Raw genomic sequence first — 27073 nt, forward strand, 5'->3', positions numbered from 1 at the left:
GTAAACGAAAATCTAAATCCAATATGCTCTTGTTTGGCACATATAAAACTAGTTTGTGATCGATCACCGATGGAAGGCACATCATCTCGGATCTTAACGGTATATGAGAAGAAACTTCTACAAATACATATAATAAATATTTTTCTGCATTTTCTGAAGAATTTGGAAGGGTTGAAAAAATATATATTTTGCGGACCCCCGGCGATATTCTTGTCATCCACACTCCCCAGGAAACAAATCTGACATTTCCAGACAGACTATATATATAATTGAGCGATAGGGACAGTGAGTGTCTGAGCATGACTGCGATCCGCAAGCTTGGGCCTTCAGTAATGAACAACAACAACAACCACACAGACTACCTGTCTGATTCTCTCTTTTCTTCTTTTTCTATCTTCTTTCAAGCTCACATTGGCTCTTTGTGTTGCCTGTTTGCCATTTCCCGTCGTCTTTGCTCCGTTTCTCTCCCTTCTTTCCATTTGTCTCTCGCTCGCTGTTATCTTAAGCTCTTTAATTAACGTGACACGCTGTGAAGTGAGATACTAAATAATGCAGACTTTTCCAGTGACATTAAATCAGCCGGCGTGATTAGTGGCCACACACACAAACACAAAGATCTTTTGTAATGTCTGCTTTCATTTTGAAGAAGATAATCGCGACTGTAATTAGAGAAAATAGACATACTACAAATGACAGCGAGTATTCAAAGAGTATTTCGAGCAACCCTGGCGTTTATTCCATGGAATTGCTTTGATAAAGTTTACTTTTGAAAAGTGATTTTGGAAAAAAAAAGAAAATCAACTCTCTTTTTCTTAATTGTGGTATTGTTATTACATGACTCATTTATTTATTTTATTTTCTGTTATTTTCTTTATGTGCAGTGCTTATTCAGAATCAAAACACAAATGCATGTCTGTGACCATGCGCCATCATAATTCAGCTGTCGTAGTGTCGTAGTACTCCAATCCAGGATGACTCAATCTGTGTAGGTAGGGATCGAGCTTGTCCCAAAGCAATTGTTTCAGAGCAAACCTAATGGAAAATCCAGTGTGGGTTTAGTAGTTTGTTGCTTTGGCTTGCAGGAGGGGGGGGTCGAGCGATTTAGGCTCCTGCTCTGATCTCTCCCCTGTCTCTCGTTTTTTTAATCAAAAAGCTTGTAGAGGACTAGGTAGAATTTAGACTGCTGAATATGATGGCTGCTTTTGGAGACACATAAACTCGAGTGTGTACGGAGTGTGTTAGATGCAGGTGGGAGACAATAGACGACACATGGCTGCCTGCAAAAGTATATTTTTACACTATTGTTACAGTTCAGTGCAAACAACAACTGGCTCATGCATACAAATGTAGCAACTCATACATTACTGAGGGGCAAAATGCATAAACATGAATAAATCAAGATTTGGGGGGGTTTTTCTGCGCTCTCACGTCAATGCTGTCGTCTTTTGGAGAGCAACACTCATCCGTCATGTCTGATCATGTCATGCGATTTGAGCTGTGAGTTTTTGCGACGCTCAAGACGTCGCCCGTCTCGACTGATGCCAGACGGTCGCGGGCGACTGCTGATCACGGACGGAGACAGACAGAGACTGACTGATTGAAGGATGATGAGATAGAGAGGATGGCATAGAGACGTTTAAATATGTGATACAAGAAAAAAAAAAAAACATGGTCATGGCAACATGGAATAAGGATGGCCGATGAAAAGGATGATTAAAAAAATAAAAGCAGGTCTTGTTTCGAGCTTGAAGAAGTAATAAAGAAAATAAAGAACGTGATTTGTCTCCTTGCCATCGTGCATCCCCTCCCGCTCTGCATCCTGTTTCTTTTTATCAATCACATTGTTTTGACCAAAATTCTTATACAGCTTGTGAAGCAAACAAACCCGGCACGGACACATTGAAGATTTTTCCGAGCTGCGTGAGTGATGTTTTGAAATAGAATGTTGCTTGTCGGTTGAAGTTCAGTGGATATTTTGCACATGCACATACAGAGGCATGCGCACACCTCGAGCGATGTAAGGTCCTGAGAAAGTACGCAAAGGAAGAAGGCAGCTGCATAACTGGAGTGTGAGGCCTGGAGGGAAATCGCACATATTCGAAAATGGCTGTGTGTATATATGTGTGTAAATGTGCGTACGTGCTCCTTTTATACGTCCAAATTGAAGCTTTCTGAAACAATCCTAATGAGTGCATTCTCTTCTTTGTGTTTCTCCCACGCAGGTTGTGAGGACTTGTCTCCATCGTCCTGTTGTACAGTGAGGCAGTGAGCTCACGGAGGATACAGCATGCATGTGTCGAAATATCCCACAATGCACTCTGCCAGTCCGGGTCTGATCCTCCTCAGTTTCCTTTTCCTCGCCGATGCTGACTGTGAGTGCATTCACGACACACTCCCGATGTTGGCTCACGGATGTCAAAAAATGCATATGTATGAATCTGGCCTTCATTTTCTTCTGATATTGCATCTGCGCCATTCAAGTGTGTGTTTATCTGTATGTGTTGGCAAGCTGGCTTGATGCGAGGCCAGCTGTTTTTGTCCAGCCCCGGTATGACTTGGCATGGATAGTCAGACCACATATGGCAGATCAGATAATTTCGCCGCCGCTTGTGTGATTGCGTTGCAAATGTGTGTTTGGAAGAGATCCGTGACTATGGCAAATATGCTCATGTACGACCAACATGCTTTTTTTTTTTTTTTTTTTGCTTCGGCAATCTAATTATTAGTTTCATGCATGTTTCCATGTTCAAATATTAGGATGTGATGTTTACATGCAAACTTGAGTAATTCATCTTCCAGGGCAGAAAAAATATATATCCTCAAATTTGCTAATCTGCCAACTTCCTTGTCTCTAATTTTACATACACTTCATTTTAAAATTAAGTGTCATTATCTTAAGGTTTCCAGAGAGAGTGTTAAGAGAAAATTATTTAAAATTTGTAGACAATAATCCATATTTTCTTTTCTTTAAAAATAATCCAAACCCAAATTTCCAAATCCATTCCCTGAAATGAGTACACCAGTATTGTGTAAAGTACAAGTGTTACAAGACGAAAGCAATCATATAAAGAGATGCACCGCTTGAAAACATGCATTGCCTCCAGGCGACGCTTTGGTAGACACAATGTCACAATGTCAGGTTGAAAATTAGCTGTGAGGTTCCTCTTTCGTAACATTAGCGAAGAGACAGATTGACTGATTTGGGTTGAGACCGCGGATGAAAAATTGCCATGACCAAGTGAGTGACTCTTAAAAGATGTAATAAAAATAGAAGGACAAAGATGGATGATGAGGAGACAGTTTGGGAAGAGAAAAATGGATGAGTGAACACCTGGGAATTATTTTTGACATCAGGAATAATTGTGTCTACAGCTTCTGTTTGTGTAAATAAACCACGGGATAATAATGACAGCTAAGTACACGCATGTTGTGGTTTGTTAACAGTTTAGTTTTAAATTTGTGCTAATTCCAATTTGGTTGTTTTTATTTCATGTCGGAAATCGGTGTGTTCAATGTATAAAATACGTATGGTGCAATTCCATTTCACTATCTGAAATCAATAATGAATCACAAATAAGTATTTATTGTATGCCATTTAGTTTATCGCCATTAAAAGTGTCAAAATGATTTGAATTTTTTTGTGTCCGTGAAAACAGTGCATCCGATCATAATTTTAATCCGAACTCTGATCGGATTAAAGAAATTTTCTCCATGTAAACGTCGCCAGTGTTAGGATTGCACGGTTAGGCGGAGCACAGTAAAAGCACACCCATCAACAAGATGTCTTGTTTTCCTCTCAGCCGTCTGCCCTTTTAGTCCCATGTGTAAATTGCCAGGTCGGCCTGTAACGGTCCAATCATCCATCAAAACGATGATGGTCCTAGACTTCTTTCGTGAGGGCTCGAGGAGAAGCATTTGTACTTAGTCTCCTTTTCTTTCCCTCAAATTCGCCTTGACTTTCTTCACTGCTCCATACTGGCTTCTTGTCACATCCTCATAATGTGCTGAGATAGGAAGAGCAGAGACTTGGGGCTTTCTCTCATCTCTTTAATCTCACTGTGTGTGACGTGTAATGCCTCCTTTAATATCAACAGCGGAGGCTCTGAGGCTGGCTTGAGAGTTGAGGCATAGACTGTCATTACTGGAATGCTTGTGTTGTTGACAAGTTTTGGAAATGTTAAACGCTCGGTGACAAAATGTAATGTAAATACAAGATGTGTAGGATCTTAATCTTTTGCTCACCTTTGCGAGCGCCGTCAAATTCTTGGTACACGATCCACATTCGTACATTCTCTTGGGCTAAGGGTATTAAGATGCAATCAGATGGAAGTGCATCCCGTGGAAACATTGCATGACACTGCACCATATGTGTGCACCAATTGCATGTTGGAATGCAGCTATACTTTTGTCCCCGCCCCATCCAACCCCTCTTTACATATTTAGTCATTTTACTTTGCCTTTTTCACTTCCCCCCCACACACATTTTGGATTTCTCAGTGTATTTGCCGGCGCATGTATGCAAATGTCATCTATCTGGTGGATTAAGAGTAATGCCCTGATCCCGTGGCAAACTAGGCCACTGCACCATGTACGTGGCGATATGCCCTTTGTACGAAACGCCATCTCTCCGTCTGTCATTCAGGATACAATGGACACACATTGTTATTTCTTCTGACCCTATTTTGTGTCACAAACAACCTGTTGTGCCACTGTAGGCTGGAACTATGACAGAAAAAAAACAAAACTAAAAATGTTCCCTTTCAAGTATATATTGCCGAGTTATTTTGGCCCCATTGCAAGTAGACTCCAAAGGCTAAAAGTGGAAACAAATTTGTAGAGTCAAAAATTGAATGCCAGCTGCACAAGTAAACATACCACAGACTTTTTATGTTTGATCACATCAGAACTTAAGCCAGCCACTTTCGTATCCCCAAACTATCAGTTTTTACATTATTTGTATGATATATAAATATAACTACATTTTATATAATTTGCTCTATGTTTTCTACAACAACCATACCAATACCAAAATACAGTTTTGCACTCATAGTGGCAGATTGAGCTGTCAACATTCAAGCAGACAACCAGTAGACTATGACGCGATGGCTGACCGGGAGCTGCAAGGTTTCGGGGTCAGTTGTCCACAGTGACTGAACCATTACCTGCCAAAGCTGAGGAGCCCTCGAGTGAAACAGCAAATAATAGCCACTTTGACAGGAGCCTTCTGAGGTGGCCTGTGAGTTTGTGACGCTCTTATCCCTAAAGCACTTTGTTCAGTGGTCTGATTTAGAAAACGTGTTTTTTTGGACTACGCAACAATTATGTGGCTCCATTTTGAGGCAAAAAAAAGATCATATAGGAGTCCCAAATAAACTGTCATATCATTGTATAGTTCATGTTTTAAGTACATTTTTAAATATTTAAAAAGCCAATAAGTGTACATATAGAATATACTACCGCTGATAACCAAATGCATCGGCATGTCAATGCTCTCTCTTGTCGTTTTTAATGACATATGATTGAGTTCCAGTGAGTATGTTTGGAGTATTCCATACATGAACACGTGTAGCCTTTCCAGTAGACACAAGATTAGATTGCAATAAGTATCTTGTTACATGCAAGCGTCCTCTTGGCTGATAGATAAAGACCATCGGGGTCACACAGATCACAGGGTCCTGCCCTCGGGGATTAGATGAATGCCCATGTTTGAGCTATCTTTCTGTGATTGAGGTGTATTGCACATTTCTGATACAGACAATACAGACAACGCAATAAATATACCAAACTAAGTTTCCAAAATCTTCTTTTTAATTAATGATAAGCAAAATGTTGTTTTGTATCATAGTGTGAATGTCCTATTGCTACTTTGGACCTTAACCCTAATCCTATTTCACTTCTATTTGTAACATAATGGACAACAGTTTGCCATAATTGTCTATCTTGATAAGAATTTCTGAACTCATTTAGCATTTATTTTGTTTGTCTGTTTTTAGTAGATGGCCCCGAGGGTAAAACCGACAGCCTGGACAGAACAGTCCATGTTGAGAACTTGAGCATAAATATTTAAAACATGTTTGAGCAAAGTTGCTGTGTCTGCTTGCAGCGAGCATAGGCACGCATCCAACCATGAGTAACGGGAACTGACTGATGCTAGCTCACGGTTATCTTAGCAGGTGCACCTTTCTGTGCAGAGCCCCGCTAAGCGTTAGCTTAGCTTAGTCGGGGGGCCTGTGTGTGAGTAATGCGCTCTGACCACAAACTCCTCTGTTCTTCTTTATGGGAAGCCACCAGTGACCCAATAAAGTTGTGTACCCAGCAGGCCAGCCCATGTGCTTCTAATGACCTATGTAGTGGAAAAGAAAACCCCATTTGATTAATTCCTCCCCTTTAGTTTCTAACAAATTAACCCTGATTAATTTGGCAATAGCCAGACCCAGGGGCAGTTACAGCGGCATGCTAATTAGTACATGGACATTACTACCAGCAGTAGCGGGGTTGTGTTATTTATACCATTGTTAATGTGATTATTGCTACGTCAACTGGAAGTTGTACAAACATGCGTGCAAACAAGCAAATACATTTGAAGTTAATCGTGTTCAAAAGTATTCTGCATTATTTTGAGACACAGCAAAATTCACAGTCCAACAATATCTTTCATTTAAAATGTACCAAAAATTCTAGCAAATTTCCTAGCAGTTACTTGTATACAAATTCATATTCACTGCCTAAATGGGATGTTTTGACAAATGTTTTTCAGTGCATTTACCACTGCTCGGGGACAATATTTGTCTCTCCCTGTTTAATGGCTTTAGCCATCCAATTTCATTTCTAGGACGAATGCAAGCCGCTGATAATTTGCTCTTAATGTGTCGGCTTGATGTTAATATGTTATGCTTCTGGCTAGCCTCCCGCCCACTCTTGAGGCCCACTATCATGGCCATGGCTCCAGCTCCACATTTGGCCTCATTCCTCAACTTGTCTGACAAGCCTGACTCACTTCTCATTTGCGGAGTCATCCGCTAACCGCCCACCACCACATGCAGCCCAGTGCAGCGGGATCTTCCCTGGCAAGGCTTCTAAATGACTCATTACATGCTTAACGATCGACGAGAACACACACGTACAAACGTGGGGCGAAGGCACAGATGCTTGGCAAGTTGCACTTGCATCTAAAGCAGACTTTTCAGATGGAATCATAACATCCATCACAGAGGCATAACAAGTCCCAAATGCTATTTAACTTCCTCTTAAAAGGGAAACAAGGATCTTGTCCAAGCATGAGGATGTGCCTGGTATCGACCTGATCAGGAAGTTCAATAACCAATTATCCCCCCCTCGTCCTCTGCGGGATGATCCAGTATTCCACCTATAAGCAGTAACAACTAGCACACATTCAGGATAATGTTTCGACACTGCGGCTCCTTCATATAATGCATGAGAATTAAATGCTTGACTATATTCTCCAAAGTGGAAAGTTCTAATGTTCAATTTGTAGCTTTGTTACAAACCGGATCAGGCAGCTTGGGTCGATCTTACGCTACTGGGGCCATTGATCTGATTTGTTTGGATAGGACTCTCTAACCTTTTTGAGCCAGATCTGCAAAATGACTCGGACAAGGAAACACAAAGCTCAGAAGCAAAGAGTTTTCGTAAAGATGTACCTGCTGGGGTTTTTTCTAGGGGGGGAATATTAAAACAGGGGGCGAGTATTCTTAGATTTTAGAATAATGCATTGATTGGCAGTTCCTTGGTAGAGACACTTGTGCATCTGGCCTGAGATTTATTTACTCCTAATACGGTGTTCACCCCCCCTCCACCCGTACATGACCGCCAATCAGACCAGTCTGCCTTCTTGTCCTAAGTCAGTAGGGGTCGGCTAGAATTCTAATTACAAAGTGGCATGTCTGGCCCTTCATCTATCAAAGTTCTTCACCCATCTGTCAGATGATCTATGTTCCTCTTCTTATCCATGTCTGGGTCGAGGGCGAAGCAGTCTAATAAGGGATTCCCAGGATGCCTGGCCACCTTGTCCAATTCTGCAGAGAGGACACTGGGGCAGCCACAACAAATAGTGCGACATGTTTTCATTTTCTGCTCGGTGGACATGGCCGGAACACCTCACCAGGGAGGCATCCAGAAGGAATAACCCCAATAGAACCCTACCAGGAACCACTAAGTACCCTGGGCAAACTCCCGAATGGCCTGCCTCGTCTACCAAATACTGCGACGTGAATATTTCCATTGGAAGCTCCCGCCTTTCTGCCTATTTTCACTTACCTTTATCTTCATGTTCTTGTATATCACACACACCATGCAGGTTTTATGCTTCTATCTGCAACTCTCAAGCCGTGGCCCTTTGGGATAAGAAAGTATTTTTCAGCTACATTATCTTTGTACACATTGCCCTTAGCTTAAATTAATCTTGTTCTTGGTCTTTTTGGAAGCGCTACACTGCGGAACCTTTATCGTCCCCGCGCAGTGTGCAGGTTATCTCACGGAGAGTTTATCCAAATGTTACATTTGTCACAGTTTACTGAATTAGAAAACAGAAAAACAGCTATAAGGAAGACACAGCCATATCACATTGTACTCGGCTGTAATGCAGTGGCTGTTTTTTTTTAGCTACTTACAAGAAAAGAGCAAATGAAGACATGATGACTTGTCAGATGTCTGTTGGGTAACGTAAGAAATCCAGCAAATGAGGCGGACAGTTTTGGATCATTTTTAAAGCGAAAAAGCATTCTAAAAAAATTATAGTATTTGTATTTGGCCCTAAATTCAGTAGTAGTATCAAATGAGAAGTTTCTACCTTGGAATCAAGGTTTACACACATTCTAAGTTAAAAAAGTTGTCTAGTGTCAGGAGCTGACTCTGTAATCCCTGCCATCTGCTGTGTAGACCAGATCCCACTATATGCCGACCTTTATGTAGGCCATCCTGCCTCCAGCAGAACATTGAGCACATACAAAAATACACACATGCGCACACACACACACGGAGAGGGGAAGATTGGCACCGTCTAATTCCATCTAAATCTCTTGCTGCGGTACCACTCAGTAATTTCCCCCTCATTTCCATCTTGGGTCAAACCGAAGAGATAGATTATCACTGCGAAACCTCGAACTTCCTCTTTCAAGTTTTGGCTTGTCATGCCAACCACTCATTTGACATGGTTGAAATACGTACACGGTAAATTCCATCGCTCGGCTTGAGACGCGATGGCTTACAGAATGGGAGAAAAAAGACGATAAGTGATGTGAAATGAAGACGATGGTAAACAAAGAGTGGGGTGGAGGGAAGTGAAATTGGAAGGCTGAATTGAGACAAGAGAAGAGCATACGGTTGCACACCCCCTCCCCTCATTAAGTCAGTCAGTGTGACAGGAGGACTTACATAACACCCCAGAGATGGAGGGAGGAGATGAAGAAAGAGTAACGAGGAGGAGGATGAAAGAGGTAGCAGCTGGAGAGCAGGGAAGAAATGATAGGGCGGACGAAGAATCGAGTGCACACTCTTGGAAAAGCAACCTTTGAGGGGAGGAGAGACTCAAACAATCACATGAGCTTGAGTATTTGAATGAAGGCAAGTGGGATGAGGGATGAAAAAAAAAAAAAATGAAGTGAAAGATCTGCCGTTCTTTTTAGTCTGCCTCGACTGGCTTTACACTTTTCATTTGTTTTGTGGGGGAGAGATTAGCAAAAGGATTAAGAGGGCGACTCTACCGCTCCTCATCCTTTCGCTTCTCCCTCGTTCGGTACCTCTCAGATGGGAGCGTGCACATTTGCTCACTGGCTCATGCGTCCCGGGAAATTAATGCACAGTTTCAAAGCTGGCTACGCTGCTTGGGGCTGCAGCTAACCATTTTTTTTTGTTGTTTTTGCCCTACTGAGTCAATCTGTTGTTTGAAATGAGTCTGTAAATTTTGAATTAGAGATGGATTGGGCAGTTTCTTAAAACCCCGCGTGGTGGCTTAATGGTGTATAATGACAGAGAAATCTTTGAGAATGATATCATACTGGGAAAAAAGAGGCATGTGTTGCTAGGAACTGCACCAGTATTACAGCAACCACATTAAGTCTGTGTGCAACGGTTTCCGAATGCCCCCCAAAAAAAAGGCTTTCGGCAACACTAAAATCTATAACCATACCGTGTATTTGTTTTGCCCTGATGCTTCTCAAAATAGATGTAGTAAAAGATGAAAACTAAATTTGTATGACAGATTAAATTTTAAAAAATCGTAATTTTGGACTAATCCACTTTCCAAAATCATCAAGCACAAACCATCTCAGGTTTGATAAATAAAAATGTTTATGCTTAAGCCAAGATTCATATGCATGAACTTTGCAGCAATGTTGCATGTTTGGTAGGCGTGAGCAATCAAGTATGCTTTTATTCCGGCAAATCAAGCCCATAGTGTTCCATCTCACTTTATGGGAAAAAGTTATGAACAAAATTTGAGCATGTGCGAATTCTGAAGTAAAAAATGCTCCAGTTTGCATCTTCGTCTTGCTAGCTGTAAGCAGCAACTGGCTGCAAGTTCAGTATGAAGCAGGTGACTGAGCAGTCGACATTTTCTCCCTCCCTCGTCTGGTTTGCCACTTGGAGTAGCCAGACGCTCTCCGCCTTGACTCTCCTCTCCATCTGTCTCGCTCATCTCTCCCTTTATCTCAGCCATTCTCCCATTCTGTCCCCCCCCATGCTTCCAACACTCCCTGCGAAGCTTAGCCACTCTGCCTCCTTCCTTTTGAAACAGCAAAAAGCAATTCCTCTCCCTTTGTCAGGGTGGTTGGCACTAAGCCCTTAAGTAGGGATTTTCTGGTTTGGCGGGAATGCCATTAGGCGAGCGGCCGATGACGTGCCGTGACTGACGTGCCGAATCTTTCTGATGTCGTGATGTCACAATCCCGCCAAGGCAGTGGTTATGATATTGTTGGCGTCCCTCGAATGAGGAGGCTTTAGTGGTCATGTCAGAAGTAAGTCTTCATAAATCCTTTATGGCACAGAAATATTAAGCTTCTTTGGTGGTGCAGTGGCAAAGAGAAGAACATGGCGGAACACAGTGGCACGTCAACGCAGAAAAATAAATAAGACACTTGCAGAAACGGGCCACACGCGCACAGCTTTCGTTAGCGGTCGTAGGGGAACTGCCGGAATCAGTTGACACTCTTAAAACATTGACAATTTCCAACAATTTTTATGACATTTGAAGAAGCGGGACTGACTGAATCATCGCATGTGCCGATTTAAATGGCCTTCATCCCTCTTTTTATTAGCGCAGTCGTTCAGTAAGTGCTGCAGATGCGCAAATGAAAGATTATTGCAGTACATCAGTAGTATGTCGGTATATTTGGTGCCTGAGTGCATTTTAAAAATACAATAATCCACTAAAGGATGCAGCTATGTGTAAATACGCTCGGCGTGGTAATGCATACCGAGTTGGATAAATCAAAACTGCCCTCGTTAGATCACACACGTGTTGACTTTTTCATGTTTCTTTTCACACAGCCCCTCCACGGTTCACCCGAACCCCAGAAGACCAGACAGGAGTCCAAGGCGGCGTGGCATCGTTCGTGTGCCAGGCCGCCGGCGAGCCGCAGCCCAAGATTGTGTGGAACAAGAAAGGCAAAAAAGTCAGCAATCAGAGATTTGAGGTATGAGCCCAAGGCCCTAAGTATTGACCTTTTCTTTGTATTTCATCCAACGAGAGCAATATTGCTCAAAATGCTCTATTTTTTTTTTTTTCATGAATCAGAAAAGTAATTTTGTTTGCTTTGGAATAAAATGGAGATGGGTGATAAATCCTTTTTGATTTGACTGAAACAGAAGCTGGACTTGGCAGTTCATTGAAACTTTTAGCTTTTTCAAAGAAATTTAGTTTCACAATGACCCATAGAGTTTAATATACAGAACGTCCTGAGTGACTCCTGCACAATTTATGAGATCCATTAATACTGTATGAAAGCTGTTGAAAAAAAAAACCTGTCTTATACTGGTCTGATATTCAATTTTTATTTTTTAAAGAACACTGTCATACTCTTTCACTTTGGTTTACAGTATGTGGGATTCAGAAATGATTATTAGTTTCCCCATAGGCTTTAACCTTAGCTTCCCTTACAAGTCAAGCTCAGAAGGACATGCCGAATCCGCCTCTCAGTGTCACTCAGAGGTCAAGGCGCTTTCGAAGCAAGATAAGTCTATTTACCTCCCTTCTGTCAACTTGGTTGTGATTGAAAGACAGAGATGTTTTCTTTTTTAATCGGGAATACAGAACCCGAGCCTATATTGTTGAGCTTGTCCTGTTCATTGGAAGTGACTGCGGGGATGTTTGATTTATTGGATTACAGTCAGCGAAAGCTTTCTGAGAATTCAAAATCCTGATCTCTCACATAGCATGCACTAATCATATTCAAGAGTATTTTAATCCAAGTACAGTCCACCAAAAGGTATTATAAATCCCGTACACATTATAGGAAAATGACATTGGAGATTTTTGAACTTCTTTAGTCATTACGCTCGGGCCAAAGTTGGTTGGTGTAAACGAGCTGTCACCATCAAATCTTGGGGCTCGAGAAATGCAAAATGTATTTCCAGGCTGGTCGAAACGCTTCATTTATTCAACGGCATATATCTGTCTGTTATCTTTTACGCAGGTGATTGAATTTGACGACGGGTCTGGTTCAGTCCTGAGAATCCAGCCTCTCCGGACCCCCAGAGATGAGGCTATTTACGAATGCCACGCCTCTAACTCGGCAGGAGAGCTCACAGCCTCCACCCGGCTAAGTGTGCTAAGAGGTCAGTGCCATCACACAAACCAGCTGAGTTCGCCTCCATTTGCCAAACACAACATTCAAAATCCAAAGGCTTTTATTTCTTCCAACGTAACCCACATCCCGCGCCTGGACCTTACTTAGACTTCAGACTAGAGCGAGTTATACATTTCATTTCTATTCTTGTACTCATAGATTGTAAATTAGAAATATTAATGCTGACAAAGCTGAGAGCTCGGAAGAGAGGGTCTCTTTAGAAGTCAATAAGTGTGTAAAGGCTGCACTCGGTGCTTTTGTTAGTGTTAGCAGCAGTCCATTAATGCAGATGGTGATGTTAGTGTTAGTGGAGTCCATTAGGAGAACATTATGCACCGGTAGTCGGAAGCTCAAGAGTGTCTTAGCGAGTGAAGCCGCTCAAGTGTGGATAATCACACCGGCTGCCTTTATAGTCCGCGCTTATGGGGGGGGAAAGGACGAGCGGCCCTATTGTTTCTATCCTCTCATCTCTCGCCTTTCTTCCTCAAGTACTATACACACAGTCTACGTATGTTATTTTTTTTTTAATCTGAACGGGTTTTACCTTTCTTTTCTCTGATCTCTCGCTCCACATGCTCTTCCACACAACATCTAAATTATTCACGTCAGATGGCTCTTTGCATCTTCTGTGTTATGTGAATGTGCCATCACTGACGCATGCACATCTGCGTCACGTTTCCCATCAAGGGAGCGCGTCCCCTCTTTTTCTGCACAGTAACTGCTCAATCACGTATGCGCACAGCCACAAGCGCAAATGATTATCCTCGGTCAAAGATGGTTATACTTCATGTTAGTTATTTTGTTGTTGTTGTTTTGGGAGAAGCCACGTGGGAACTGTTAATAGCCCAAAACGTCAGCCCCGACACACACAGAGGCACAGATGTGTCAGTCATGTGACCCCACCCTATGTCCAGCGACGGAGTGTCTGACAGGAGGGTGGTAATGCTAAAGTCAGCCGGCTTAATTATTGAGGATTAACACCAGTCCAGTCCAGAAATCTTGGCCTTCCGTAATGGCTGTGATTGGCAAAGGCTGAAATAATAATGGAGAGCAGTGGGATGCCCTTGTAGAGTATTTATTGATTTATAAAGTCTACATGTTACTAGTCTACATGTAATCCAAAAGGAAGTGTTCAAAATTGAAAAATGTATTTATTTTTGTTTGCTGAAATCCAACTGAAACGTATTTATAGAGTACTTTAAAAACAACTATGGCCTCATGCAAAGTGCTGTACATAAAGTGAAAATCTGACGTATGAAAAGAAAGACCGTTAAAATAATAAATCAATAAAACAAAAAACCTAAATTGATGAGTCAAATCCGGGCCCGTTATATTCATTCATTCATTCACGCATTCATCATTCATTTATCATTAATAAATAACTGATAGAACAGCTTCAAAATGAGCTTCAGAATGTTTTAACCACTCTTCCATCGTCACCTAGCGACACACCCAGAAAATTAAAACTAAACAAAAAAAAAGGGCTTTTTAATACAGTACAGTCAAATGAAGCTTGTGCTCAAAATACACACCTGCCAAATAATGTTGGCATTTATTACATGAGTCAAGATTTCTATTCACAATCAAACTCTGAAATATGTTCTAATCCAATTAATGACAAGATTGGAAGACTCCAATTTCTACTCAACATTGTCAGCGATCCGGTAGTAAAATATTTCAACTTGCCACGTGTAACTTGACAAGTCAAATATATTGAAATGACCTTTGTACCGTATATTGTAAATTCAACAGTCCCTCCTAAAATCTTTCAATCCCGTGGGCGTGCTAAAATGTCAAAGACAAATTCAACATCATGAAGTATTGTCAAACTTATTGAGATGAAATTTGATAATCAGGCTTTTATTTTATTGCATCAAGCCACCCACATGGCGTTTAGGGTGTCATGAATGGTCAACACAGTCAGGAGAACATATTACACTTGGGCCCTTCTGATACTTTTGTTCCTACTCTGGCGGTTTTTCATTTTTATAGTTGACAAATGTAGCGAGCAAATGTGTGCACATTTCATTTTGGATCTCCTATAAAGCAGATGCAGCAGTTTGCGAAGCAGTTCCCATGACTGTGAGACTGGCTTTGCTTATGAGCTGTGAAATTATCTGGACTAAGCTCAGTGGAAACACTCGAATGAGAGCACATCCAAATGAAACAGTGGGAGGCTCCGTCAACACGGCAGCGTTAGGTTACTCGTCCGCTCTGATCTCAACGAGCAGCAGCGTTAGCCTGAAAAGACTTTGGTGTCACTTTACGCTTGTCCCGATGATGGATGACAAATAGCTTGTGTGATACATGTCCTTGCTTTTCCTTGTGTAGGACATTTTTTTTTTCCCAAGCAAAACAAAAATAACTGTTACGAGGGGACACTGTTTTTCATCTCGGGACAAAACATTTGCTTATTGGGTGGCTAGGAGCTCCTGGATGTGACTATAAATCAATAAAATGTCAAAACATGTGACACGTCGTTGTCAACCAATTAGCGGACAGCGCTCGCTTTAGCTCCACCCGATAAAGATGATGACCCAGAGCGTCCAATCATTATTCCAGGATTTGATGTTACAAATTGGATGTCGCCAGAAGGACAGGAATTTCCACTGCCACTTCACCATTGTTGCGTAAAACTATAGTATCTTTTCAAAGCATGACATTTCTGTATTCAAAATGAGGTCAAATAGTCACATTGAAAATCGCTTTATAATGTTACACCTGTTGACATTTAAAGGAACGTTTTTATCCACGTTCAAACACCTCAGGCCATCTGCACCAACGCATGATTGTGACAGGGAGCAGATTTTTTTTTTAAAGCACGCGTCCTCAGCGTTGAGCACCGTGTCCCACCCCAGGTAGATGAAATAGAATGTATTATAGCTGCAGATGAGGGGCTTTCTTTGAAGTAAGTGTTTGCATAATGAAAGCGAGGAGAATCACGATTGTTATGCCGCCTTCTCTCCCTTGTGCTCCCTCTCTCTTTATGTCGGTCTCTTTTTTTTTTTGGCCCGTTTTCCTTCCTTTGTTTCACTATTCTCCTTCACTTTTTTTTTTTTTTTTTGCAAATGCAGCTGTTTTATAGTATATCCATTCACCCCAGTCACACGTGCTTGCCATCACCCGTACACCTCATCTTGTTCACTTTGGTTTATAATGCCCATGTTTCCATTTGTCGGTGTTATGATTGATTGAAATGGGAGCTTTTAAAAGGCCACACGCATGTGCGCTTTCAAAGCCACCGTCTCACGACCCGCTGGCTACAGTTGGATGGGTTACTACCAAAATTAGCATCTCCTTGGTGAGGTTCAGTGCTAGGATTTCCCGGTAATGAGCCTTAGTGTGGTTGAAAGGGATCACAAGGGATACTGGATTATTTTTTCTTTTGAGAAGGGGAGTAGGGGGCTAAAAGTTAGAATACCTTTAAGATCAAACACACGTCTGTTGGCTTGTGTGGTTTGGTCATGGGTGACTCATCAGCCTGTTTGTTTATTGTCACCCACCAGGGGATATATTAGATACGCTTTATTTGCATAGAACACAGGTTTTATTTGGATCACATTCAAATTTTGTGTAAGTCTTTGAGATGTTAACGTGCACCAAAAAGTTGTTTTTTTCTTTTGCAGATACTTTCATTTGAGCTGCCTTTATTTTTTTAAACCTGATTATTTTTATTATTTTATTTTGTTATGGAATAATAAACAACTGGAGAATGTCCACTCAAACAAATGATGGCCATTGAGAGTCACTTAACTTCAAGTTAAGATATTATTTAATATATCTTAATATATTTAAGTCAAAGTCAAAAAGTCAAAGTCAAAGTCCGCTTTATTGTCAATTTCTTCACCTGTTAAGGCACACAAGGAGATCGAAATTACGTTTCCCACATACAATACATATATTAATACATAATGTTGATATATTATGTCGATACATAGTTAATATATAAGATTTGACTCAAAATGGAATTCTACCTGATACTCCATTAAAAAAATCCAAAGGCAAACAAATGAAATAGTTGATGCATTAATTGATGGGATGGTTTGACATTTTGAATTTGGGTTAAAAAAAAATTGAACTTGGATAACTGGAACAGCAACATACCCAAGAGAGCATGGAAAAACTGCTTATTCTTTTGAAAGTCTTAGCTGTGCATAATGTGGTGTGCCTGAGGCTCGATTGAATGTCCCCGATCAGAGCTATTTAGCATGTTACCTTGCGATGAAACCTTCAACAATACTACATTGAATATTCATTTTGAAAAACTGTCAAAATTGTATTATTATTTTATTTTTTCATTATGTTACAAATGTACTGTAATCATTCTATGCTACAACATCATGAAATAATTGAGTTGTACAAAACAATTCGCCATTGCAGTTGACCATCTAGCAAACAGTTCTCCTCTTATGTGTATATCAAACAAAATTGCCCAATTTTGGTGCCCCCCATTTTTTTTTCGCAGGTGTAACTTACCCTCCTGAGCACTCCCAATGCTACTCTACAGTCCACTAGTGTGAATTACAAAGCATGTGAATACTGGTAATTAAGGGAATACCTTATTGACCTGTAGTAAATTTAAGAGAAAGATATGAGGACAATCCTCCACACAAGGCTACATATGAAACTCGAAGCCATAATATCCCCATCCACATTTGATCCTGCTTTATCCTTCATGTGATGCAATGCTTTTTAATCCTAACACACGTGGACGCTCTGCGGGCTTGCATGAACAGGTAAAACCACTTTGCCCCTCATTTTTTGACATTTGTTTCTGATTCTTGCAGAGGACCAGCTGCCTTCGGGGTTCCCCACAATAGATATGGGTCCCCAGCTGAAAGTGGTAGAACGTTCGCGGACCGCGACCATGCTCTGCGCGGCGAGCGGAAACCCTGACCCAGAAATTACTTGGTTCAAGGATTTCCTGCCAGTCAACACATCCAATAACAATGGACGAATAAAGCAGCTGCGCTCAGGTAACCATCGACTTAGTGCCGTAGCTCTCGTCCCCTCCTTAAATCCCACATTTAGTTCCACTTCAAGAGCTTCAATATTCCCCAATCCTTTTTATTTTTCCGTTGGCCTTTTGTGAACCTTGCCCCGATTGCTGTTTCACACACTTCCTGCCGTGGTTTCTGGCCGTGTTCTTCTGCTGTCCCTCTCTGCTGCTGCCGCCGCCGCCGCTGCTGCTGTTATCAGTTGCCTTGGATGGTTGCCAATCCCTGTAAATTCTTCTTGGACGTCTAAAGTGAAAACTCCCAACGTTCTCCGCTTTGCTCCAAACACTCTGAGGCCTTCCTGCACAAGTCGCCATTACGGCACAGTTTTGTTTGATTAAAGGAGCTCCAAAGTCTGTCAGTACAATTTATTCTTTTGACAAACTTCCAAATATAAAGCCTAGTAATGGTGGCGTGTTTTCAAGGAATTGCCTCTTCCAAGCAATCTCACTGCTGTGACTAATCAAATTGATCAAATAACTCTTTGTCCTTTTTTTTCTTAGAAAATCAGTGTAATCACTGTGACAATTTGTGGAACTCAAAATAATAATAATGGCCTCATATTTTTCTTTTTTTTGGTATAGCCACAGTAGTGTGTCCCAATGAGTCTTTTCAGTCCCTTCCTGCAACTTACTACCAGAGATCAACTCTGGACACAGAGCCCTCTCTTGTCTCCCCAACGTTTTGCTTCTTTGTGGATTTAAAAAAAAAAAAAAAAAACCCTCTATGCTTCTATACCTGCTTGTTTAACTAGCTGGCTCAACCCAAAGTCCTTGCTCTGAGTCCCCTACCTTTTTATTTTTCAAAATTAAAAAATATTGTTACATAATTGCTAAGCTAAATCTTGAATTTCAATTTCCGCTATCGTTCTAATAATTCTTAATTAAGCATACAGTAATGTTTCATGTCATAGATAAAGAATATACTTTTCGATTTGACTTTTTGGGGGTTGGGAGTTCCAGTGTTTGTCAAGGTGTGTACTCAATGGACCGATTGTAATGCCATGTCTATGCTGTTTCTTTTCTCTTTATATCTTTTTAACCACAGAGTCCTTTGGTAAGTGCTTTTGTCCCGAGGTCCACACCCTCACTGTCCACTCTTCTTTATACCTTTCACTAATGTTGCTGCTCTTCCTACTGCTGCTCACCTTTACAACATTACGGCGTTATTAAAACGCATGGCATGTACTGAACTAACACTGGACAAGGAGAAGCATACAAATGCTCGCTTGTGATGTTTTGGATTCAAATAAAACACAGAATACATTTAATGAAGCATTGATGTGCATTCATAATTACGTTTTACATATCAGTCACTGTAGGCAAAACATATAGTTGGTCTCACGTTCACTTGTGCACCTGCAGCTTTTCCACACCCAGGGAATTGTAAAACCCCACTCCTCACACTTGCCAATTTACTTTTTCCACTCCTTCACTTATTTAATTATTCCTTCCCTCACTCACTCTGTCATTCACTCACCTACTTACTTTCCCCTCCGCTCCACCTTATAGAGTTACCAGTCAATAAGTCATCAACTCTAGATGGCTGTTAGGTAGGCCTTGGACGGAGCCACTGTAAGAAAATCAATGGCTACTCCATTTCAGAGTTCTAGACAGTAACGGTACAGTAACTTGTATATGGCTAAACTTGTTAGTACTGGTTTTCTCTACCAGTGCAAGACAAATTCAGCAGGTAAAGAAAAAAAAAATTCACTCTGACGTTCTTTTTTTTAACTTGTATTCAAAAACGTACAGGGCTGTCATCCACTTCATAGAATTCCGTCCTCTAAATGAGTCAAGGAGAGTTACTTCCTGCTCTTATTTGTTTTATAACTGCCATTGCTTTTTAATTGCCTGTTTAAAGAGCCCAATAGAAAAATTGTTGAAAATATTTTTCCGCAATTGACTGGTTGGTGAAACCTGATCTGACTTGAGTTTTAGCACGTTTTACAGCCAATGGTACCGACCAAATTTTTGTAATTGCTTCGACTAAGACATAATAATAAAACCTCCGTTTATGTTTCTATGGTATTGACATGATTTTTAGTCTTGGTAATATAGCCATATGATACCAAACAAGTATACCATACTTAAAAAGCAGCAATGCTTGATAGGAACAGGGCTTTCATTACAGTAACTCAATTGCCTCTTTCCTATCTGACACAGACTTCGCTCTGCTTGTCTTTTTTTGAGTGTGTCAGTTTTCCAAATTGTAATAATTTGGTTGGAAACTAAAAACCATGCCGCATCAAACGCAGACACAGACTAACAAACATCTTTACTTTTGCGGATGTGGCAATTGGCCATGAACATTTTATTTGAGAGCAGAAACCACTGCAAAGTAGAGATGACGGAGTGCGCCATCCAGAGCTAATGCCAATATTAGCAGACATGTTGATTTTTGTTATTTCAAGCCAATCTTAATTTGATGCTGACAAATCACATCATCCATGTGGTTTTAATCTGTGAGCAGCATTCTTGGAATCCTTCATGGCCAAGGAGGGACATGTAATGTGCGCAACTAACTACGAAGGCTCACTGTTGCCTCTTGAGGTCGCATATGGTATTACATGACATCTTTTTCCGGCTGAATGTATCTCAAAATATCCATCAAATAGTGACGAATTCAATAAGGTACGAAATATTCAATTAAGCAATTCCATCTTGTCTGCATAGTTTCGCTCAGATTCTGTAGATCTTCATCTTGACATTTACAGCTCAAGTTTCCGATTGATATAAATGTCTTTGATGTTAGAACCTCTGATGGTCACTCCAGAAGCATTTTTGCTATTAAGTGATAAAGTGTTGGCGGTCGGTAAACTCTAGGGGGGAAAAAAAACATTAAAGAACACATTTATTCAACTTATCACCGATTTTCATCCACATGGGAGACACGTGTAGCTTAATCCTGAAATGTATTCAGTCTTGGAGACTAAGCGCAGCCTCGTCAACTACCTCGCTGAAAATCAATGAGGTCTACTCAATAACCCATCTCCTTGAAGCTCTATCACTCTGTCTTTCTCCAATCTGTCACTTATTCTGACTTGATTTAAAAATTTTGGCTCTTTCTTAGTTTATCTCTCTAATTTGGTTCTTCTTACTTCCCCCCAGTTCTGTCAGTATCCCTCCCTTGCCCCGTTCCCCTTTCTGTGGCACTAACATTTTCTTCTTCTTCTCCCTCTCTAATCTCGTGCATTCATTGCCCACTCAGGTGGCACGCCCATACGAGGTAAGACTGCTGGGAGGACCAACGTGACACAGTGGCCTGATTCCATTCCAACCCTCGGCTTCCCCTTGCACCAGTTGTAGGAAGCAGCTCAGGATGAGTCCATCTGTGTTGCCGTAGTGGTAACAGCTCATCCGGCTGCTTCAAATCGGCGGTGGGAAGAGGCGCAAGAGGAGGGGGGATTGGAATTGAGCAAGCAATTCATTATACTATGACTTTTAATCACCTTCCCTTTTCTCATCCTTTCATTATCTGCTCATCTGTTCATGTTACCATGTCAGCCCCACAATCGTTAATGTAATTCCATTGCTTCCTTAACTATCATATAGTGATCCCATCACTTTAATATCAATTTGCTTCTAACATTGATCCTACCTTCAATCTAAAGCATGATGTGTTTTATGTTCTTTAGTTTAGGTTGACAATGGTCATGGTTTTTTTTTTTTCTTCGATTTTTCCTTTTTTTTCTTTTTTCGGTGACCTGATTTTTGGGTGATGGTCTTGACCTAATCTTGACCCCGACCCCTTTTCATTATACCTTGCCGCTATTTACCCAATCAAACGAACCCAGTTGTGTTTTCCCTCCCAGCTGTTATTCGCTCAACCCGAAATGTCCAGATGGCGAAGACACACTTTCAGACATTAGTGTGCTCACACACACACACACACACACACACACACACACACACACACACACACACACATATATTCACACATTTCTTCATGAGTTGTTTTGTTGTTTTTTTCAACCATTGCTTTCTCTCTTCTCTTTCATTACTGATAAAAAGCCCCAAACAACCACTTTTTTGATAAAGTTTTTATGGGCGCTTTTTGGGCTTCCAACACCATTTAAAAAAAAAAAAAAAAAAAACTGGTTGACTTTTTTGACAGTTTTTCTATTTTCAGGGAGTGAGAAAGCATCGGCCCCCTTCCAAAGGCTTTGCGTATGTCTTTTAATGTTTTTTTTTTTTTTTGTCTGTTGGCCTTAACAAAGGTCAGTTGATTTCTCTGCCACTTTTATTGGGTGTGCATTGAATGACATCACACTCCTGATCCCATTGGTGGATCCGAAAAAAGTCAGGGTTGTGTTATTGCCATGGCAATGATTTTGAAAAGTGATGTAACTGGATTTTCAGACAGTTTCCAAAAGGCTATTTGTCACTGGATTTCTCAACGTGTCGACTGCTTGGCTTATTTATTTCTGTCTTGCATGGAAAACCATATATTCCCTCTTAAGGACTTTTTGTTTCCCTCCAATATCTAAATCAGGATGCTGACCTTTGTTTTGAGGAGATTTTTGCCGACAATGACAGAAATGCGTCCCCCATTGAACAGGCTATTTTTTTGGCCCACTTCTTCACTGATTTCACTTTTTGCTGATATTCAAACTCATTTGTCCTTTATGATAATAAATGTTATGTCTCAGATCATGACGCCTTTGATGATTGTTCATTCAATATTTTTGTGTTTCTGTTCTCCTCTCTGTATATTTTCATTTCCTCGCTCCTGAATCCAGGTGCACTTCAGATCGAAATGAGCGAAGAGTCTGACCAGGGCAAGTATGAGTGTGTTGCCACCAACAGCGATGGAACTCGCTATTCCACACCAGCCAACCTCTACGTACGAGGTAAGAGGAGCTCTTGTGGGGGTTAGGGTTAGCCATTTTCAGCAGTAAAAAGTTCATATTTTATCTATAATTAATTTGAGAACCATCATTTTTCAGATACATTTAATACCTTTAAAAACGCTACTTCACAGACTAAGAAAATAAACGCGCCCAAGAGTGTGTAAATTATGTACATGGAAGTATGTTTTTTTATTTCTATTTTATTTCCCGGGACGTGTGTTAATGAAATTATTTATTGTGTAATATTTTACACACCACCATATCATTTAACCAATTTCCCTTCCAAGCCATAAAATGGAAGGCTTCCAAAACAAGGATCGTCTTTCCACACAGTTAACGCAGGGCTGAGTGTTTTTACTGAGGCTATTAATCTCTCTGCCCTCCCTTCTTAGCCTTTAGACCTCCAAGAGAAAACAAATCATCATCTGGTTAGGACTTTTCGTGTCTCTCGCCAAAATCTGACAGCCGCCTTACCTCTTCGGGCACTTTAAAAGCACCCATTCTCACACACGCCAAACCAATGTTTGAGTCTTGAAGACGTTTTTAATCCGGGGGCCTTTTGCTCTGTTGCCACCCCAATCAAGTCAAAAAAAAAAAAAACAGCAACCTTTAAACAGCCTGATTGTTGCTCGCTCCAGGGAATTAGAAGCAAACACACACAACTAGATGTACAATTTGAAATACATAAATGTCAGCGACTAACAGATATATGCATATGCACAAACAACAAAGTCAGTGATGTGTGTCTAGTAAAAAAAAAAAAAAAAATCGTGGCGCATCCAAGTGAATGTTTGACAGGCTGTGACGGGCTTTTACCGCCACACTGGCCCCTCCACAGCTTATGTTTGTTCCAGCGTTTTCTTTTCAGCTTCCCTTCTTGTCTGTTGCCACACTCCTCTGTCTAACGTGTTTTTTTCTCCCTGTCTCTTCTCTGATATTGGCCATTTTTCTCTCTTTACCCTCCTCCCCCTCTTCCATTTGCCGCCCCCTCCTCCCGCTCTGTCCTTACTCCCTCGGCAGAGCTCCGAGAAGGTTGGTACTGCGAAGACCAGTGTGACAATATCGAATCGCTGTATTGAGTGTTTCTTTTGGTCGATTAAGATACCATTTGTGTTGGTGTTTACTGCCTGGTTTCTGTGATGTGCATTTTTTTTCCCCCCCGAGTGCACCTGCGTTTTTTTGCTGTGCTTTGTTTTTTTTGTGTGTGGGTATCATTTGTATTTTCATGCATAAAATATTGATTTCCTGCTGCTAACACCATCAATAAAACATTTCCATATCACATGCACCCAAGTGGTAACTTACCTTACCATCGGAATGTTTGCTGTCTTTTCTGATTGCCACGAAACTTCATTTGAAAGAACGTGGCACCCTGAAAACACATGCACGGGGTCCCTATTGTCATTCGCTGCGCTGCACTTTACTCAACAACACATTGTTCTCATAAATGTCTAATGGTGCTTTCCTTTCCTGCCTTTCTGCTTTTATTGCGCCGCGCTCCAGTGCGTCGCGTCCCCCCTCGGTTCTCGATTCCGCCGGCGGACAGCGAGATCATGCCAGGGGGCAACGTCAACATCACCTGCGTGGCGGTGGGCTCGCCCATGCCCTATGTAAAGTGGATGCTGGGAGCCGAGGACCTGACCCCGGAGGATGATATGCCCATCGGCCGTAATGTCCTTGAACTGACGGATGTACGCCAGTCCAATAATTACACTTGCGTTGCCATGTCAACACTCGGCGTTATTGAGGCGGTGGCGCAGATTATTGTGAAAGGTGAGTTTGTCAGTGTATGGAGGAGGAAAAAAAAAGGAAGCTTCCGGTTGAGCTTAGAGAGAGGCATGGCTTTGACCTTGTATCTAAGTGGTCTTTCATTCAACTCCATTCCAAGTATAATTTTCTTTTATATCTAACTGGCCACTCTAAACAGCATCTTTCTGTTGAAAACACAAAAATTGAAGTCAAAGACTCAAGTGAAGTCTTTCATGAGAAATAATAAATGGTATTTATTTAAAAGTAAGATTAGATTTTACTAAAGGAAATGAGGAATGGAAATGTTTGCCCCTTGCCACTTTTGCAAAGTGAATGAGAAAAGAATTCCGATTAATAAAATTGAGAAAAATATATTTTCTTAGTATATTATTATTATAAATAGAATGACCATTTTTAAATGTATGGGTAGTAATCCACCACTCAAAATAACTCAAAAATCTCCTAAATTCAGGATAAATTAATTTGAGGGACTGCTCATTTGAATTATCTCCAACCAGAAGTCTTATTTTCATTATTCATACTTAGTATTTTTTGCATTGCTGACTTTGTCTTTGAATGACCAGTGTTCAGGCACAATAAACCTTTGTCGTTCCTTCAGCTCTCCCAAAGGCTCCTGGCACACCCGTGGTGACCGAAAGGACTGCAACAAGCATCACTCTCACCTGGGATTCTGGCAACCCCGAACCTGTCTCCTATTATATCATCCAAGTAATTAACAGTCACACAAACACACATGCAAATTGTTATTGCATCGAGTGAGCAAAATGTATATGAAAATGAAACGAAAGAATAATGATAGTTCACATCATTAAAAAAAAAAAAAAGCCTCCAGTTTCCCCCCGCCTGCATTCATTTGTGTAATGTTGTGTGACCAAACGCTGTATCCTCAGATCATCCCTCACCTTGTGTCATAAATCATAGCGCGTGTTGGTTTAATGCCCGCGTGTTATTGTGTCTTATATCTTGATGCACTCTCTCCTGCTGCAGCACCGTTCCAAAGGCTCCGAGGACCCCTATAAAGAGATTGATAGCATCGCCACCACCCGCTACAGTGTGGGTGGCCTGAGCCCTTACTCCCATTATGACTTCCGCGTGGCAGCTGTTAACACCATCGGCCAGGGTCCCTCCAGCGAGGTAGTGGAGGCTCGCACAGCAGAGCAGGCGCCCTCCTCACCTCCCCGACAAGTAAGGGCAACACCTTGAACATGCACTTGTCAGGCGTCATAAATATGATTATATTTTGGCATCGAGATAAGACTATTGTATTCAGAAATGTACCTTCATTTTAATTACTGGTAATATAATACAGCCAGCTAAATAATTGCTGTTTGGTTCTTAGGTCAGAGGTCGCATGCTGAGCACCACAACGGCAATCATCCACTGGGATGAGCCAGAGGAACCAAATGGCCAGGTAGTGGGCTACAGGGTCTACTACACATCAGACAACATGCTGCCAGTGAATCAGGTATTTGTTCATGACGTGTGACTCGGTTGTGTGTCAATGCTTATGTTCATTCCTTGCCTTTTGTGTGCATGCGTGTGTGTGTGTGTTCTGCAGTGGGAGAAGCAGATGGTGCGGAGCGCCAACTTTATCACCATTCAGAGCTTGACTCCTAACAAGACATATTACATCAGAGTGTTGGCGTTCACCTCCGTTGGCGATGGTCCTCTTTCCCAGGACCTGCAGATTATTGCCAAGACTGGCGGTAAGGCAGTAGAATATGTCACCTTTTATCAATACAAGCAAAGAAATTGCTAATGACCTTGTTCTTGAACTCTTCAGTCCCATCGCAGCCTTCGGAGTTCAAAGGAGAGGCCAAATCTGAGACGAGTATTTTGTTGTCCTGGATAGCTCCACCCCAGGGTGGCCCTGACAATCAGATCACGGGATATGAACTGGTTTATCGACGGGCAGACGATACTGAGGAGGTGAGCGTTGAAGATGGGAATATTCCCACATTGATTCTTGCTCTAAGAAATGGTCTGGTCACCAGTCGATAACGTAAAACGCATGTTTTGGGAGTACCTGTTACTAACATTGGGCAATTGATGTTAATGTCCCGCATCTTCATGTTCCCTTTAGAAGAAAGTAAGCTTTGAGCCGACAAGCTCCTACCTGCTGAGGAACCTCAAGCCTTTCTCGGCCTACACTTTCCAATTGGCCGCTCGTAGCAAACATGGCATTGGCGCATATACCAACGAGATTTCCATTGACACACCCCAGACACGTAAGTTCAGCTTCATATTGTCGAGTGTGAATGGCACGTGTGTGAAAAGAGTCAGGCTTTATTTGGACAATGCAAAAATAGTACCGGTACACAGTTGAGTACCAAAAATCACCAAACCCAAAATTTGTTGCGAAAGGGGAAACATTTTTCGTTTGCATTGTTACAAATAGGCCAACCTGAAATGTGACTTACATTGACCTCAGGTTTGATATTTGAACCAATGTCAAGTATGACTTCCAAAACGTACCATTCTTTCCTGATTGGCATAAAATGATGAAAGTCATTCCTATTGTTAGATATCAATGTGAGGTCTGTAAGGGGAAGCATGGGTTAGACAAGTCAGACATTTATAGCTGGAGATGTGATCTCCGTCACGGATCGAGCGCTCAGACTCGAGTAGGACAAGTAAGTTCCAGGCAGGTA

General features: G+C 41.4%; 1 protein-coding gene across 8 annotated transcripts in view; it reads left to right on the forward strand.

Moving 5' to 3' along the window:
- The window catches only part of LOC147057014 (receptor-type tyrosine-protein phosphatase delta-like), a 143612-nt gene that overhangs the window by 88882 nt on the left and 27657 nt on the right, over positions 1-27073 (forward strand). For 4 of the 8 annotated variants that reach the window (XM_085911165.1, XM_085911169.1, XM_085911172.1 and 1 more), the window contains 14 exons: positions 2223-2372; positions 11506-11651; positions 12651-12792; positions 17591-17779; positions 18848-18856; positions 21011-21028; positions 22542-22652; positions 24156-24425; positions 25021-25130; positions 25410-25607; positions 25762-25887; positions 25981-26128; positions 26206-26351; positions 26506-26650. In XM_085911165.1, coding sequence (XP_085767291.1) covers positions 2288-2372; positions 11506-11651; positions 12651-12792; positions 17591-17779; positions 18848-18856; positions 21011-21028; positions 22542-22652; positions 24156-24425; positions 25021-25130; positions 25410-25607; positions 25762-25887; positions 25981-26128; positions 26206-26351; positions 26506-26650 — 1843 coding nt within the window. In that variant the 5' untranslated portion in view covers positions 2223-2287. The remainder of the gene's footprint in view (positions 1-2222; positions 2373-11505; positions 11652-12650; positions 12793-17590; positions 17780-18847; positions 18857-21010; positions 21029-22541; positions 22653-24155; positions 24426-25020; positions 25131-25409; positions 25608-25761; positions 25888-25980; positions 26129-26205; positions 26352-26505; positions 26651-27073) is intronic. The other 4 variants (XM_085911167.1, XM_085911173.1, XM_085911168.1 and 1 more) reach the window with 2 other exon arrangements.

This window comes from Syngnathus leptorhynchus, chromosome 5, assembly GCF_054491065.1.
Source record: "Syngnathus leptorhynchus isolate UIUO chromosome 5, UIUO_Slep, whole genome shotgun sequence".
NCBI classification, from domain to species: domain Eukaryota; kingdom Metazoa; phylum Chordata; class Actinopteri; order Syngnathiformes; family Syngnathidae; genus Syngnathus; species Syngnathus leptorhynchus.